Below are 16484 nucleotides of genomic sequence, written 5' to 3'. Positions count from 1 at the left end.
TATTTCTGGGCTCTATGTCCTATGGATAGACCTATGGATAGATTTATCCATAGATCTACTCACATTGATCTATGTGTCTATTTTTGTGTCAGTGCAATACTGTTTTGATTTTTATAGCTTTGTAGTATATTTTAAAATCTAGGATTCTGATACCTTCAGCTTTGTTCTTCTTTTGCAAGATGGCTTATGTTTTCTGGAGTCTTTTGTGGTTCTATACAAATTTTAGGATTATTTGTTCTAGTTCTATGAAAAATACTATTGATATTTTGATAGGGATTACGTTGAATCTGTAGATTTCTTTGGGTAGTATGGACCTTTTAACAATATTAATTCTTCCAATCCATGAGCATGGTATGTCTTTCCGTTTGTTTGTGTTATCAATTTCTTTCATCAGTGTTTTATAGTTTTCAGAGTATAGGTCTTTCACCTCCTTGGTTAAATTTATTCCTAGGTATCTTATCTTTTTTGGTTCAATTGTAAATGCAATTGTTTTCTTAATTTCTCTTTCTGATATTTCATTAGTAGTATATAGAAACACAACAGATTTCTGTTTATTAATTTTGTATCCTACAACTTTACAAAATCCATTTAATACTTCTAACATTTTTTTGATGGAGTATTTAGGGCTTCATATGTATCATGTCATCTGCAAATAGTGACAGTTTTACTTCTTCCTTACCAAATTGGATGCCTTTTATCACTTTTTTCCACTCCAACCAGTAATCTATTATTTATTTTTATTATTATTATGTTATGTTAATCACCATACATTACATCATTAGTTTTTGATGTAGTGTTCCATGATTCATTGTTTGTGTATAACACCCAGTGCTCCATGCAGAACACGCCCTCTTTAATACCCATCACTAGGCTCACCCATCCCCCCAACCCCCTCCCCTCAGTTTGTTTTTCAGAGTCCATAGTCTCTCATGGTTCATCTCTCCCTCCGATTTCCCCCCCTTCATTCTTCCCCTTCTGCTATCTTCTTTTTTTTTTTTAACATATAATGTGTTATTTGTTTCAGAGGTACAGATCTGTGATTCAACATTCTTACACAATTCACAGTGCTCACCATAGCACATACCCTCCCCAATGTCTATCACCCAGCCACCCCATCCCTCCCACTCCCCACCACTCCAGCAACCCTCAGTTTGTTTCCTGAGATTAAGAATTCCTCATATCAGTGAAGTGATATGATACAAGTCTTTCTCTGATTGACTTATTTCGCTCAGCATAACATCCTCCAGTTCCATCCATGTCATTGCAAATGGCAAGATTTCATTCCTTTTGATGGCTGCATAATATTCCATTGTATATATATACCACTTCTTCTTTATCCATTCATCTGTCAATGGACATCTTGGCTCTTTCCATAGTTTGGCTATTGTGGACATTGCTGCTATAAACATCAGGGTGCACGTACCCCTTTGGATCCCTGCATTTGTATCTTTGGGGTAAATACCCAGTAGTGCAATTCCTGGATCATATGGTAGCTCTATCTTCAACTTTTTGAGGAACCTCCATACTGTTTTCCAGAGTGGCTGCACCAGCTTGCATTCCCACCAACAGTGTAGGAGGGTTCCCCTTTCTCCGCATCCCCGCCAACATCTGTCATTTCCTGGCTTGTTATTTTTAGCCATTCTGACTGGTGTGAGGTGATATCTCATTGAAGTTTTGATTTGGATTTCCCTGATGCTGAGCGATGCTGAGCACTTTTTCATGTGTCTGTTGGCTATTTGGATGTCTTCTTTGCAAAAATGTCTGTTCATGTCTTCTGCCCATTTCTTGATTGGATCATTTATTCTTTGGGTGTTGAGTTTAAGAAGTTCTTTATAGATTTTGGATAGGAGCCCTTTATCTGATATGTCATTTGCAAATATCTTCTCCCATTCTGTCAGTAGTCTTTTGGTTTTGTTGACTGTTTCTTTTGCTGTGCAAAAGCTTTTTATCTTGATGAGGTCCCAATAGTTCATTTTTGCCCTTGCTTCCCTCACCTTTGGCAATGTTTCTAGGAAGAAGTTGCTGCGGCTGAGGTCGAAGAGGTTGCTGCCTGTGTTCTCCTTTAGGATTTTGATGGACTCCTGTCTCACACTGAGGTCTTTCAATCATTTTGAGTCTATTTTTGTGTGTGGTGTAAGGAAATGGTCCAGTTTCATTCTTCTGCATGTGGCTGTCCAATTTTCCCAACACCATTTGTTGAAGAGACTGTCTTTTTTCCATTGGACATTTTTTCCTGCTTTGTCAAAGATTAGTTGACCATAGAGTTGAGGGTCCATTTCTGGGCTCTCTGGTCTGTTCCATTGATCTATGTGTCTGTTTTTGTGCCAGTACCATACTGTCTCAATGATGACAGCTTTGTAATAGAGCTTGAAGTCTGGAATTGTGATGCCGCCAGCTTTCCTTTTCTTTTTCAACATTCCTCTGGCTATTCGGGGTCTTTTCTGGTTCCAAACAAATTTTAGGATTATTTGTTCCATTTCTTTGAAAAAAGTGGATGGTATTTTGATAGGGATTGCATTGAATGTGTAGATTGCTCTAGGTAGCATTGACATCTTCACAATATTTGTTCTTCTAATCCATGAACATGGAATATTTTTCCATTTCTTTGTGTCTTCCTCAATTTCTTTCATGAGTATTTTACAGTTTTCTGAGTACAGATTCTTTGCCTCTTTGGTTAGATTTATTCCTAGGTATCTTATGGTTTTGGGTGCAATTGTAAATGGGATCGACTCCTTAATTTCTCTTTCTTCTTTCTTGTTGTTGGTGTATAGGAATGCCACTGACTTCTGTGCATTGATTTTATATCCTGCCACTTTACTGAATTCCTGTATGAGTTGTAGCAGTTTTGGGGTGGAGTCTTTTGGATTTTCCACATAAAGTATTGTATCATCTGCAAAGAGTGAGAGTTTGACTTCTTCTTTGCTGATTTGGATGCCTTTTATTTCTTTTTGTTGTCTGATTGCTGTGGCTAGGACTTCTAGTACTATGTTGAATAGCAGTGGTGATAGTGGACATCCCTGCCGTATTCCTGATCTTAGGGGGAAAGCTCTCAGTTTTTCCCCAATGAGAATGATATTCACTGTGGGTTTTTCATAGATGGCTTTTATGATATTAAGGTACGTACCTGCTATCCCTATACTCTGAAGAGTTTTGATCAAGAAAGGATGCTGTACTTTGTCAAATGCTTTTTCTGCATCTATTGAGAGGATCATATGGTTCTTGTTCTTTCTTTTATAAATGTATTGTATCACTTTGATTGATTTGCAGATGTTGAACCAACCTTGCAGCCCAGGGATAAATCCCACTTAGTTGTGGTGAATAATCCTTTTAATGTACTGTTGTATCCCATTGGCTAGTATTTTGGTGAGAATTTTTGCATCCATTTTCATCAAGGATATTGGTCTGTAATTCTCCTTTTTGAGGGGGTCTTTGGTTTGGAGATCAAGGTAATGGTGGCCTCATAAAATGAGTTTGAAAGTTTTCCTTCCATTTCTATTTTTTGGAAGAGTTTCAGAAGAATAAGTATTAATTCTTCTTTAAATGTTTGGTAGAACTCCCCTGGGAAGCCATCTGGCCCCGGGCTTTTGTTTGTTGGAAGATTTTTGGTTACTGCTTCAATTTCCTTAGTGGTTATAGGTCTGTTCAAGTTTTCTATTTCTTCCTGGTTCAGTTTTGGTAGTTGATACATCTCCAGGAATGCATCCATTTCTTCCAGATTATCTAATTTGCTGGCATATAGTTGCACATAATATGTTCTTATAATTGTTTGTATTTCTTTGGTGTTGGTTGTGATCTCTCCTCTTTCATTCATGATTTTGTTGATTTGGGTCATTTCTCTTTTCTTTTTGATAAGTCTGGCCAGGGGTTTATCAATCTTGTTAATTCTTTCAAAGAACCAGCTCCTAGTTTCGTTGATCTGTTCTACTGTTCTTTTGGTTTCTATTTCATTGATTTCTGCTCTGATCTTTATTATTTGTCTTCTCCTGCTGGGTTTAGGCTTTACTTGCTGTTCTTTCTACAGCTCCTTTAGGTGTAGGGTTAGGTTGTGTATTTGAGACCTTTCTTGTTTCTTGAGAAAGGCTTGTATTGCTATATACTTTCCTCTTAGGACTGCCTTTGCTGTGTCTCAAAGATTTTGAACAGTTTTCATTTTCATTTGTTCCGTGAATTTTTTAAATTCTTCTTTAATTTCCTGGTTGACCCATTCATTCTTTAGTAGGATGCTCTTTAGCCTCCATGTATTTGAGTTCTTTCTGACTTTCCTCTTGTGATTGAGTTCTAGTTTCAAAGCATTGTGGTCTGAAAATAGGCAGGGAATGATCCCAATATTTTGGTACTGGTTGAGACCTGATTTGTGACCTAGGATGTGATCTATTCTGGAGAATGTTCCATGGGCACTAGAGAAGAATGTGTATTCTGTTGCTTTGGGATGGAATATTCTGAATATATCTATGAAGTCCATTTGGTCCAGTGTGTCATTTAAAGTCTTTATTTCTTGTTGATCTTTTGCTTAGATGATCTGCCCATTTCAGTGAGGGGGGTGTTAAAGTCCCCCACTATTATTGTACTGTTGTCGATGTGTTTCTTTGCTTTTGTTATGAATTGGCTTGTATAATTGGCTGCTCCCATGTTAGGGGCATAGATATTTACAATTGTTATATCTTCTTGTTGGAGAGACCCTTTAAGTAGGATATAGTGTCCTTCCTCATCTCTTATTACAGTCTTTGGTTTAAAATCTAATTTGTCTGATATAAGGATTGCCACCCCAGCTTTCTTTTGGTGTCCATTGGCATGGTAAATGGTTTTCCACCCCTTCACTTTCAATCTGGGGATGTCTTTGGGTCTAAAATGAGTCTCTTGCAAACAGCATACTGATGGGTCTTGTTTTTTTATCCAATGTGATACTGTGTCTTTTGACTGGGGCATTTAGCCCCTTTACATTCAGGGTAACTATTGAAAGATATGAATTTAGTGCCATTGTATTGCCTGTAAGGTGACTGTTACTGTATATTGTCTGTGTTCCTTTCTGGTCTATGTTGCTTTTAGGCTCTCTCTTTGCTTAGAGGACCCCTTTCAAGATTTCTTGTAGGGCTGGTTTTGTGTTTGCAAATTCCTTTAGTTTTTGTTTGTCCTGGAAGCTTTTTATCTCTCCTTCTATTTTCATTGACAGCCTAGCAGGATATAGTATTCTTGGCTGCATATTTTTCTCATTTAGTGCTCTGAATATATCATGCCAGTCCTTTCTGGCCTGCCAGGTCTGTTGCCAATCTAATGTTTCTACCATTGTAGGTTGCAGATCTCTTCTCCCAAGCTGCTTTCAGGATTTTCTCTTTGTCTCTGAGACTCATAAGTTTTACTATTAGATGTCAGGGTGTTGACCTATTTTTATTGATTTTGAGAGGGGTTCTCCGTGCCTCCTGGATTTTGATGCCTGTTTCCTTTCCCAAATTAGGGAAGTTCTCTGCTATAATTTGCTCTAATATATTTTCTGCCCCTCTCTTGCTTTCTTATTCTTCTGGGATCCCAATTATTCTAATGTTGTTTCATCTTATGGTATCGCTTATCTCTTGAATTCGCTAATCCCTCGTGATCCAGTAGTTGTTTATCTCTCATTTTTTCAGCTTCTTTATTTTCCATCATTTGTTCTTGTATATCACTAATTCTCTCTTCTGCCTCATTTATCCTAGCAGTTAGAGCCTCCAGTTTTGATTGCACCTCATTAATAGCCTTTTTGATTTCGACTTGGTTAGATTTTAGTTCTTTTATTTCTCCAGAAAGAGTTTCTCTAATAACTTGCATGCTTTTTTCAAGCCCAGCTAGTATCTTTAAAATCATCATTCTGAACTCTAGTTCCAACATCTTATTAATGTCGGTGTTGATTAGGTCCCTGGCAGTCAGTACTGCCTCTTGTTCTTTTTGTTGAGGTGTTTTTTTCCATCTTGTCATTTTGTCCAGAGGAGAATAGATGAATGAGAGAATAAAATGCTTACAGGGTAACAATGTCCCCAGAAAATATACACTAAACAAATCAGAAAAGACCTGAAACTGGGGGAAAGAAAGGGAAAGAAAGAAAAAAGAAAAAGAAAAAGAAAAAGATAAAAACAAACAAAAACAAAACAAAGCAAAAAAAACCAGAATATGATCAAATATGATCAGGTTGGTGCATAGATCAGTGCCACACACTAGATTTTGGGTGTATTTTGGTGTGTTAGAAGAAAGTCCGTCCCTAAATTTTAAAGAAAGAAAAACTTATATATGTACAAAAATAAGGGTTAATACGATGAAGGGATGGAATATGACTGTAAAGGTGAAAATTATAAAAGATTTTATAAAAGGAATTGATAAGATAAGAAGTTGGTTGAAAAAAGAAAGAAGAGGATTTTAAAAAAAAAGAGAGAGAATGTGATCAGGCAGGAGACTAGAACTAAGCCATACACTAGAGATTTAGGGTATATTTTGATCTGTTAGAAGAAACTGTATCCCAAAATTTTAAAGAGAGAACAACTTATATATATACACCAAAAATAAGGGTAACTACTATGAAGGGATAAAATATGACTCTAAAAATGAAAAATAAGAAATATTTTTTAAAAAAGGGATTGATAAGATGTTGGTTGAAAAAGGGAAAAAAAATTCAAAAAAAAAAAGACAATTAAAAAAAATAACTTTGAAGGACTAAAGAATCATGGGAAAAAAGCCATGAATTCTATGTGCAGTATTCCCCTAGTGCTGGAGTTCTGCCATTCTCATTGATCGGTAAACTCGGTCTTGGCTGGCTGTTCTTGCTGATCTTCTGGGGGAGGGGCCTGTTGCCATGGTTCCCAAACGTCTTTGCCAGAGGCGGAATTGCCCCGCCCTTGCCAGTCTGGGCTAAGTAATCTGCTCGGGTTTGCTCTTGGGAGCTTTTGTTCCCTGCAAGCTTTCCGTACAGCTTTGGAGGCGGAGAGTGAAAATGGCGGCCTCCCAATCTCCGCCCCGGAGGAGCCGAGAACTTGGAGCCCCGCTCCTCAGTGCACCCCCAGAGAAAAGCAGTCAGTCACTCCCATCTCCCCAGTCTCTGGCTGCACTCCATGCTCACCTGGCCTGTGACCTAGTGTTTCTATCTCTGGCACCCGACTCGGTGTGGAGTCTCCAAACCCAGCAGATCCCTGCGGTGCACTCCCGCGCCGCTCCTCCTGGGGGAGGAAGGGGAGTCTCCCCGGATCTGCCACCTGTTGGGTCCCTGCTGGAGGAGCGGTGGCCCGACTGTGCCGCGGATCATGGTTTATGGCAACCCTGAGCTCAGAGCCCGCTCCTTGGCTCCGTCTCTGCAGCTGGCTTCCCTGCTCTGATACCTGGGAGCTCTGCCGCACTCAGGCACCCCTGGGCTTCCTGTGACCCCGAGGGTCCTGAGACCACACTGTCCCATGAGGGTTCCACCCCCCACTTAGCCACCGGAGTGACGTCCCTCAGCGGAGTTGACTTCTAAAAGTTCCAATTTTGTGCTCCGCGGCTCTATCACTTGCCAGAAGCTGCTGATGGAGGCCCCCTCCCCTGCCGTCTATCCTCCCGAATATCGCCTCGGATTCACTTCTCCGCACGACCTACTTTCCAGAAAGTGGTCGCTTTTCTGTTCAGAGAGTTTTTGCTATTCTTTTCTTTGATCTCCTGTTGAGTTCGTAGGTGTTCAGAATGGTTTGATCCCTATCCAGCTGAATTCCTGGGACCAGATGAAATCCAGGTCTCCTAGTCCTCTGCCATCTTGCTCCCAACCATTGGATGCCTTTATTTTTTTATCTGATTGCTGTGGTTAGGACTTCCAGTACTATGTTAACTAAAAGTGGTAAGAGTGGACATTCTTGTCTTATTTCTGATCTTAGAGGAAAAGCTCTCATTTTTTCATCATCAAGTATGATGTTAGCTGTGGGTTTGTCATATATGGTCTTTATTATGTTGAGGTATGTTCCTTTTAAACCAGCTTCGTTGAGAGTTTTTATCATGAATGGATGTTGAATTTTGTCAAATGTGTTTTCTGCATCTATTAAGATTATCATATGATTTTTATCCTTCATTTTGTTAATGTGTTATATCATGTTGATTGATTTGCAAACACTGAACCATCCTTTCATCCACAAAATAAATCCCACTTCATGATAGTAAATGATCCTTTTAATGTATTGCTGATTTCAGTTTGCTAATATTTTGTTGAGGAGTTTTGCATTTATGTTCATCAGAGATATTGGCCTGTAGTTCTCCCTTTTTGTAGTGTCTTTGTCTAGTTTTGGTATCAGGGTAATGCTGGCTTTATAGAAGGTATTTGGGAACTTTCCTTCTTCTGTTTTTTAGAATAGTTTGAGGAGAATAGATATTAATTCTTCTTTAAACATTTGGTAGCATTCACCTGTGAATCCATCTGGTCTTTGGTTTGTTGGAAATTTTCTCATCACCAATTCAATTTTATTACTAGTAATTATTCTGTTCAGATTTTCTATTTATACCTGATTCATTTTTGGAAATTATATGTTTCTATGAATTTTTCCATTTCTCCTGGGTCGTCCAATTTTTTGGCATATAATTTTTCATAGTAGTCTCTCATAATTCTTTGTATTTCTGTGGTGTTGGTGGTTATTTCTCCTCTTTCAAGAAAATAAAGATTTTAAGTTTCGGGGTTTTCCTAGGGAATCAGAGGGGAGTGTCTTTCTAAGCTCTCCAGGTCTCATAGAAAAACAAAATCTTGTTGTGAGTATGGCTTAGAGTGATCTTTCTGATCCCACCTGCCACTGGTACAGCATGCTGAAGTCATTGGTAAGTCTAAGGTGTATGTAGTGGAAAAGGAGAACAGGAAGGGGGAAAAGGAGAAGAGAAAGACAGTAGACAAGGAAAACATATAAAGAGATAAAAAGATTGGGAGAAAGGCATGTTTCTGAAGGAGAATCGTAGGGTAGTCATTAGGAATTGCAGAGTAGCACCTTACCTTAGCTATAATTTATAATGCAAATAATCACTATGTGGCCAATGGGCTGCCACTTCCTATCCTGTACCCATGGCAGACATTGACAATCAATTCTCAGAGTTTTTCTTGATTAGGTGCGGCTCCAGAGTTCTAAATGGTGTTCCAAACATTTGCTACCCAATTATCATAGTGACATGAAAGATGGATATCATTTGCTGACCATAGACTAGATTATACAGGAGATAATTTACCAGCAATTGTCGCCCAAGTGGTAAAAACACAAAAAGGAGAAATGTCTACTTGGCTTGATGCTGTTTGTAAGGTCCTACTTACCTGCTTTATAGTTTCTTCCAGAGTCACCCTCTGGGCCTCCTCTTCCTTTTATCTCTCCATCTCTCAATCTACACTTCAAATTTAGCTCCCTCTCTCCCCATCCCAAATGCTCTGCCATTCAAGAATCTTACCAAGTCATAAGGTATTTCTGGCCACAAGCTCCACTGTGAATTTTCAACAGTATAAAATGGTGTCTGACCAAAGACCTGCAAAAGAAAGCTAGGAAATAGCCAAAGAGGTAGAGCTTCTCTTCACAAATGTGTTACACTCCAACGGTAGCCACAAGGGAAGGGGGTTCCATTGATTTCCTATTTTAAGTGACATTAACTCTTAAATTCATTCCCCTAAATCAACTTGCCTTGCAGAAAAACACCCAAAATAGACTAAACTGCAAGATTCATCAATCTTTTGGGTCTGCCCTGTCCCAACCTGGGAGTTATCTTGTCTGTGTATAAAGGCCAAAGCCCATGATATTAAAAGGTATTTACTTTTGCATTGAATTATTAATTTCTTTTTTTTTTAAGATTTATTTATTTATTTGGGAGAGAAAGAGAGAGAAAACATGAGCGGGGGAAGGGGTAGAGGGAGAAACAGAATCCTCAAGTAGACTCCCCAGTGAGTGCAGAGCCTGATGCAGGGCTCGATTCCAGGACCCTGAGATCATGACCTGAGCCAAAAATAAGAGTCAGACACTGAACCGATGAGCCACTCAGGCGCCCTGCATTATTCATTTCTGCATGGATTTAGAGAGAGCAGACTAGAAGCCTTTTTATGAAGAGAAACAGTTTTGGATTTGCCTAAACTCTTGAACTGGAGAAAGTAGAGGGACCTAAGGATGAGGATTAGGGGTACAAATTACTTAGTGGGGTCATTAAGAGTGTCCAAAATTGATAGATAATTCTATGTTACTGTCCTGAAGAAGGGACTGTGACCCAGGCAACCAGCTTTGAGACTAATGGGCAAGGGCTTCTATGTTTACAGGTATGTAAGCTTAGCAGTCTCACCATAGGCACCAACATGTCTCAAAGTATCCCCACATCATTTGTGATAAACTAGAGGGGCTGAAGCCCCAAGTCCTGGCTGCACTTTTAGCACATTATGTCAGCCTGACCATCTCCCCAAGACTATCAGCCCCATATTTTGTCAGTCTGAGGCCCTCTCCTTTTCTCCCCTTTGTCCTTGGCTATGAGATATAAAAGGAAGGCAATGGTACTGATTGCTTACAAATATCAGCCTGTGAAGGAGGCTCAGTCCTTAGTGACCCCTCTCTGCTCGGCACTCGGGGTTTGACATGACACGCCCTGCCCGGCATGTGAAGTTGTCTTTATGAGATGTATAGTAGGGCTATGTAGTCATGAGATTATGTGGGAGTAGTGCATGGAAGCAGTTTCACCATGTGACATTTGTACCACAGAGGGCATGAGGCTGATGCCAGGTATATACATGCCAGGTATAAAGCCTCAAAACCTGGTCAGATCCCAGAACTTCCCCAGACTTGCCATGTGTTCCTAGTCAAGTCATTTAATTTCTGAGATCCATCTGTAAGAAGAGAATGGTGTCCATCTCACAGGGTGATTATAGAAATTAAATGGTCAAAATTTATAAGTTGACAGTGGTATTCAACATGAACTAATACTGTCTCTCTAAATAGACCACAGCTGCCTAAATGGCCAAAACTTTCTTACATTCTTGGCTGGGATTCTACTTCCCACATCATTCTCACCATTTCTAGAACATTATTGTAGGCTGCATGAATTGTGTTGATGAATTAACTAACGAAAATGCCTCAAGATTACTTCTGTAACCTTTCATTAAGACAGTGATACCACCTTCCACCCAGGCACCTGACTCCTCCCCTCGTTACCACCTCTCCCCGACATTCAAACAGTGACAAATCCAATATTTTTCTTTGTAAAAAAAAAATCTCCCTTACTTGTTCCATTCTCTTCATTCTCTTGCCTTTAGGCCCCCATCACTGAAATAATCTCTTAACTGGTCTCCCTGCCTCCACCATGATCCACCTGACAGCCCAACCTGTGGTCAGACTTCTGCAGAAATAATTTTCCCAAATGAAAGTCTGATCATGTTACTTCTTTACTTGAAGCCCTTCAATGGCTCTCTAGTACCTTCAGGATGATGCTCTCAGAGGCTATCTATGCAGTTTTGTCTCTTGCTATGTCTGCCTCTCACAACTTTTTCTTCAGCCTGCCTTAGTTGCATAGAGTTTCTCCCCAAGTACCATAGGATTGTTTTCCCTGGTACCTTTACTTACTCTATTCTGTTTGTAAGGCCTCTGCTTCTTAATACTCAACCCCTCCCCCCACCCCCGTCTTTTTCTCCTACCTCTTTATCTACATTTTTCTCATTTTCTTCCCCAGCCAATTGTCAAATATGTTGTCTTCTTTAAAAACTTGGCTTGTATCACCTATTCATTGAAGCCTTTCCTGACCTATGAGGTAGGAGTGGCCTCTCCAGCTCTGATGCACTTATATACTCTTCCTGCCTTCTAAACACTCCTATCATGTCACCTGGAACCCTTTTTGCACTCACCTTAAATACTACTTTCTCTCATTAGACTGGGAATTCCTTGAGAACAGGGATGGCATCATTAATATCTGCATCCCCAGTACCAAGCCCACTGGCTGGCACAAACTAACTACCCAATAAATGTTTGTGAGGTAGTATAAAGTGTTCTTCCCCCAGTTGCATGAATTTCACCTTTTAATAGGTAGTTTTCCATGGAAAAGGACACACTGAGTCACAAATTATAAGGCACCAACCTTAAGATATAACCAGAAACTTAAACCAAAAAAGATATGGAATCAGTCTAGGTTTGGATCTAAGAATATTTTGATGTTCGAGATTTTAGTTGCACAGGTTAAGAAAATACATGTTTGGTTTCAGGCAACAGCTCAAAAAGTGCTAGGTTCCAAACACCTGGTAAGAAGAATAGAGCAAAATAAATAATCCAAGGTCCTTGTCCTGCAGGAATTCACATTCTCACAATTAAGTGGGAGAGACAACACCCATATAACACAAGAGGGTTGGAAAGTGCCAAGGGGCACAGAGGCAGGGAGAAATAAATTCTGATTAGGAGAAGATAAGAATTTCTCAAAAACAGGATTTAAGTAGAGATTTGAAAAATGGTTAAGACTTTGGTAGGTGGAGGGGTGCCTGGTGGCTCAGTCAGTTAAGCGTCTGCCTTCAGCTCAGGTCATGATCCTGGAATCAAGCCCAGCATGGGGCTCCCTGCCCAGCGGGAAGTCTACTTGTTCTTCTCCCTCTGCCCCTCCCCCGCTCATGCTCTCCCTCTCTCTCTCAAATAAATAAAATCTTAAAAAAAAGACTTTGGTAGGTGGAATTATAAAAACTAACAACACAGCCAAGAAGTGGTGCAGAGGTGAGAGAATGCCAGGTGTACTCCATGAGGGCACAGTTGCTGTCACTGCAGATCTGGGTACCAGCAGAGGGTGTGATGGGAAATAACTGGACAGGCAAGGGCAATCAAGGAAGCTGAGGATTTGGGATTTATCCGTAACGCGAAGCTCCTAGAGATTTTAAAGGAGATTCGGGTTCCTATTTATTTCCTCAAATTTAAATAGTTTTGAGTTAGTAGCAGTTTATTTTCTTTTTTTAATGTACTCAGCTCTGTGAGATTCACTATTTGGCTGTTGATGAAACATTTGAATTTAATTCTGGGAATACTTACCGGAAGAGAAAGAAATGTGTTGAAAAAATCAGCAAAGATTTCATCCTCTAGCAGAATTATAAGATTTGTAGAACCGATTATCTCTATATGGGAAGAAAAAAAAAAAAGCACCCCATGAACTAGGGTTGCATTCAGGATGAGAAAATGAAGCAATAGAATGGATTATTTCATATGGCCAAATCTCAGCATTTGATGACCCTTAGGGTCATCTATCTTGATTTTTCCCTCTGCAATACCACTCTGCAATATCACTCTGCTTAAACACTCCCAGCTGTGGGGACCTCACAGACTTACAGGGCTACCATTCCATTTATGAAGAAATGAAATTATTAGGAAGATTTTCCTACTGTAAACTGCCTTCTTTTATCTTCTTTCCATTTGTAGAAATTCTGCCTTCTGAAGCTCAACAGAATTCATCTAAGTCCTCTTAAATGGGTCGATGCTCCCATATTTATAAAAACATCTCAACCTTCTGTCCACCTCCAACCCCTCTGGCTAGGCAGTCACTAAGCCATTCTTCAGCCATTCCTCACATGGCCTCCTTTCTACCTGGGTCCTCCCTCTCTGGCTAGAGTGGCACCCACAACTCAAATACTCTGCATGCTTCCCAGGGAAGAGCATAGACAACTTTGCCCATTTATTTGTTCTATTAGTGTGGCCCAAAATGGGATTAGCTTTGGGTGCTCTCACATTATACTATTAACTCCACTATCCTTTATTTATGCAGTCACTTTTCAGAAACCAAGGGCAAGAATTTACATTTATTCCATTTGAATTTCAACTTGTTGATTTGGGCCCAAAAAGAACTTTTTTGAATACTGATTTGGTCATGCAAAGTATTTATTACTCCTTTTAGGGTTGATCATTGTGTAGCAGAATTTAATCTGAGGAGATGAATGTTGAATGTCATGAAGCCAAGCATAGAGACCATAGGTGGACTAGGTGCCCCCTCAAAGTTTGCTCTAACTCACTGTCTATGCTCTTTAATGCACAATATTCAACTAGTGAATAATCCAGTTGTTTCATCAATGCCCAGCATTTTTCTATCAGACCAAAAGTTTATAATGAAAGACTTGTAAAATGAGCAACATAAATACTATATCAGTCCTATCTCTCAGTCTAGTTAAATGTCTGGTGAGAATAATAAGTGCCACTCACAATTGCTAGAGTGCAGTTACGATAATTTAAGAAAACTAAACAGTCCCCTCCATCATTTTTCATGATGATGGTAGTTATTGTCTTTGTATAATAGAAACAGGAACCCAGACAATCAAACACTATTGTAACAGAGCCGATGTCAGTTTTTGCCCTTTGCTACACAGATGCCACTGCTCTTCTTTTTAGAAGCATTCCCTGATCTATTTCATATATTCCACATGAATGATTCCAAAACATATGTTTTGAGTCCATACTTTTCCTTGGCTCTAGTTCTAAATACCAAATGAGCTATGGGACATCTCTCCATGGACATCTACCAGCACTTCTATCTCAACATTTTCAAAGCCGATCTGATCATTTTGCTTCCTAACCTAATCTTTTTCCTATATTCCCAGTCTCAATCACTAGAACCACCCTCTTCCAGTCATCTAAATCAGAATCCTGAAAATCATCTTTGATTACCCCCTTGTTCTTTTTCTCTTCCTCTCAAACACTCCCATATGCAATGGAGGACCATGTTATGTGGTCTCTCCTACATATCTCTGGAATCTATCCTCTCATCTCCATCCATTAAGTCACTGTCTTTTTTAAGGTCCTATCATCTCTCACCTAATGGTCTATCTTTCCTTTCCAAGCATTTTCCACACACTGCCACCATAGTCTTCTAATGCTGTTATTGTTAAAGCCCTTCAAAGACTACTCACTGTCCTACAGAATCTAAAGCTTCACCAGATCTGACTTTTGGGTTGTGTGCCAGCACCATCTCCTACTGCACCATACCATGCTTCCTCCTGTTTGCCAGCCAAGATATTGCTCTTTCCTGCACATGCTATACACTCTCACTTCCAACCTCCATATCTTTGTTCCCATATTCCCATCACTTAAAATGTCTTCTCAACCCATCTCCTTTGCACATCACTAGTCATCTCTCAAGAACTGGTTTACATATGATCTTCTTGGTGAACCAAGCGTGGTAGAATCTACCACAATGGTAAAATCAATCACTACTCCCCTGCACCATTATTTACATCTCCCATAATTATAATTAACAAGTCACTGTTTTCTTCCATTGATGTATCATCTGTCTTCCTCAATAGACTGAGCTCTCTGAGATGAGGAACTTTGTCTTTTCACCTTTCTTTCCCTAGGCACTAAAATTGCTTACATAATATCTAAATTCTATAAAAGTTGAACAAATTGTTCTTTCAAGAGTTCTTCGATCTTTTGAGCTTTTGTTCAGTTGTTGGTTTGTCATTCATAGAGCCTGGCATGGATTTTTTAAATAAGATTATTGAGACAATCTGAATGCAGGAAAGTAGGGTTTGCAGAAATTTCCCAATTGATTGTGTTCCATAGCTATACACACTGTTGGTGACAAGGGGCTTGACTATGACAGAATTTGCCATTAATAAGACAGTCTTAATGGGGTATAGCAACAAGGCTTTCCACATCTTCCCTTTCCCTAACCTACTATGTCTTCATTCCTGTGTTTCCATTATCACCTGTTCTGCCTCAAAACTTCCTAATAATTTGGGCAGGCCTTCAACATTCATTCCATACAATAAAAATACTGATTTGGGAACAAAAGAAATCATTGACCCCAAACCTCATGCTAGCCCTCTCCCTGGAGGAGACATGGCACATGATAGCCCAATCTGCATTTTTCTTCCTCCTTCTTAGTTGCCTTGTTGTTTTATGAATGGGGCTCTGTCCTATTCTTAAAGATCAGGTGGCATAAAGTGGGGGTGGGAGTTGGAAAGGAGAAGAAGAGAAAAAGAAAACAAAGGGCATAAAACATAAAAGCCACATGTGGTTTAAGACCCGGCAGGTGAGAGGTTTGCCTTATGTAGGAGGAGCTAAAACCCTCCGAAACATCCCTTTTAGATACTCACCAGCATTGCTCATGTTGCCATGCTTTCCCTGCCACTGTGATTGATTAGGAGGCAGAATTTTAGCCCCCAGTCAACAGAACTCCACCCCTTGTGAACACGCAGTGACATCCCTTCCAAGGGGTTCCAGATTCTATCAGGAAGTGGCCTATTTATCTTTGGTGTACACATCAGTCTGAAGATAAGTCTTTGTTACCTGATCTCCTGGATCTCCTGGAATGTACCAGACTCTTCCTATACTTAGGCTTTTAGTCCATACTATTTTGTGTGCACTGATAAGTTCTTTATAAATTGTTTTCCAATTATATAGATCCTGAGTTTTTTTTTTTTTTTTAATTTTTTTTATTGTTATGTTAATCCCCATACATTACATCATTAGTTTTAGATATAGTGTTCCATGATTCATTGTTTGTGCATAACACCCAGTGCTCCATGCAGAACGTGCCCTCCTCAATACCCATCA

General features: G+C 39.6%; 1 protein-coding gene across 1 annotated transcript in view; it reads right to left on the bottom strand.

Moving 5' to 3' along the window:
- RGSL1 (regulator of G protein signaling like 1) overlaps nt 1-16037 on the bottom strand; it is a 90157-nt gene extending 74120 nt beyond the window's left edge. The window contains exons 1-3 of the mRNA XM_032393004.1: nt 16025-16037; nt 12975-13057; nt 9397-9471 (exon numbers count right to left, since the gene is read on the bottom strand). Of these exons, the coding sequence (XP_032248895.1) occupies nt 9397-9471; nt 12975-13057; nt 16025-16037 (171 nt within the window). The remainder of the gene's footprint in view (nt 1-9396; nt 9472-12974; nt 13058-16024) is intronic.
- Nucleotides 16038-16484: the final 447 nt, after the last annotated feature.

This window comes from Phoca vitulina, unplaced genomic scaffold, assembly GCF_004348235.1.
Source record: "Phoca vitulina isolate PV1807 unplaced genomic scaffold, GSC_HSeal_1.0 scaffold71, whole genome shotgun sequence".
Taxonomy (NCBI): Eukaryota; Metazoa; Chordata; class Mammalia; order Carnivora; family Phocidae; genus Phoca; species Phoca vitulina.
Note: the sequence above shows the minus strand (reverse complement) of the source record. Positions and strands in the feature narration are given on the sequence as shown.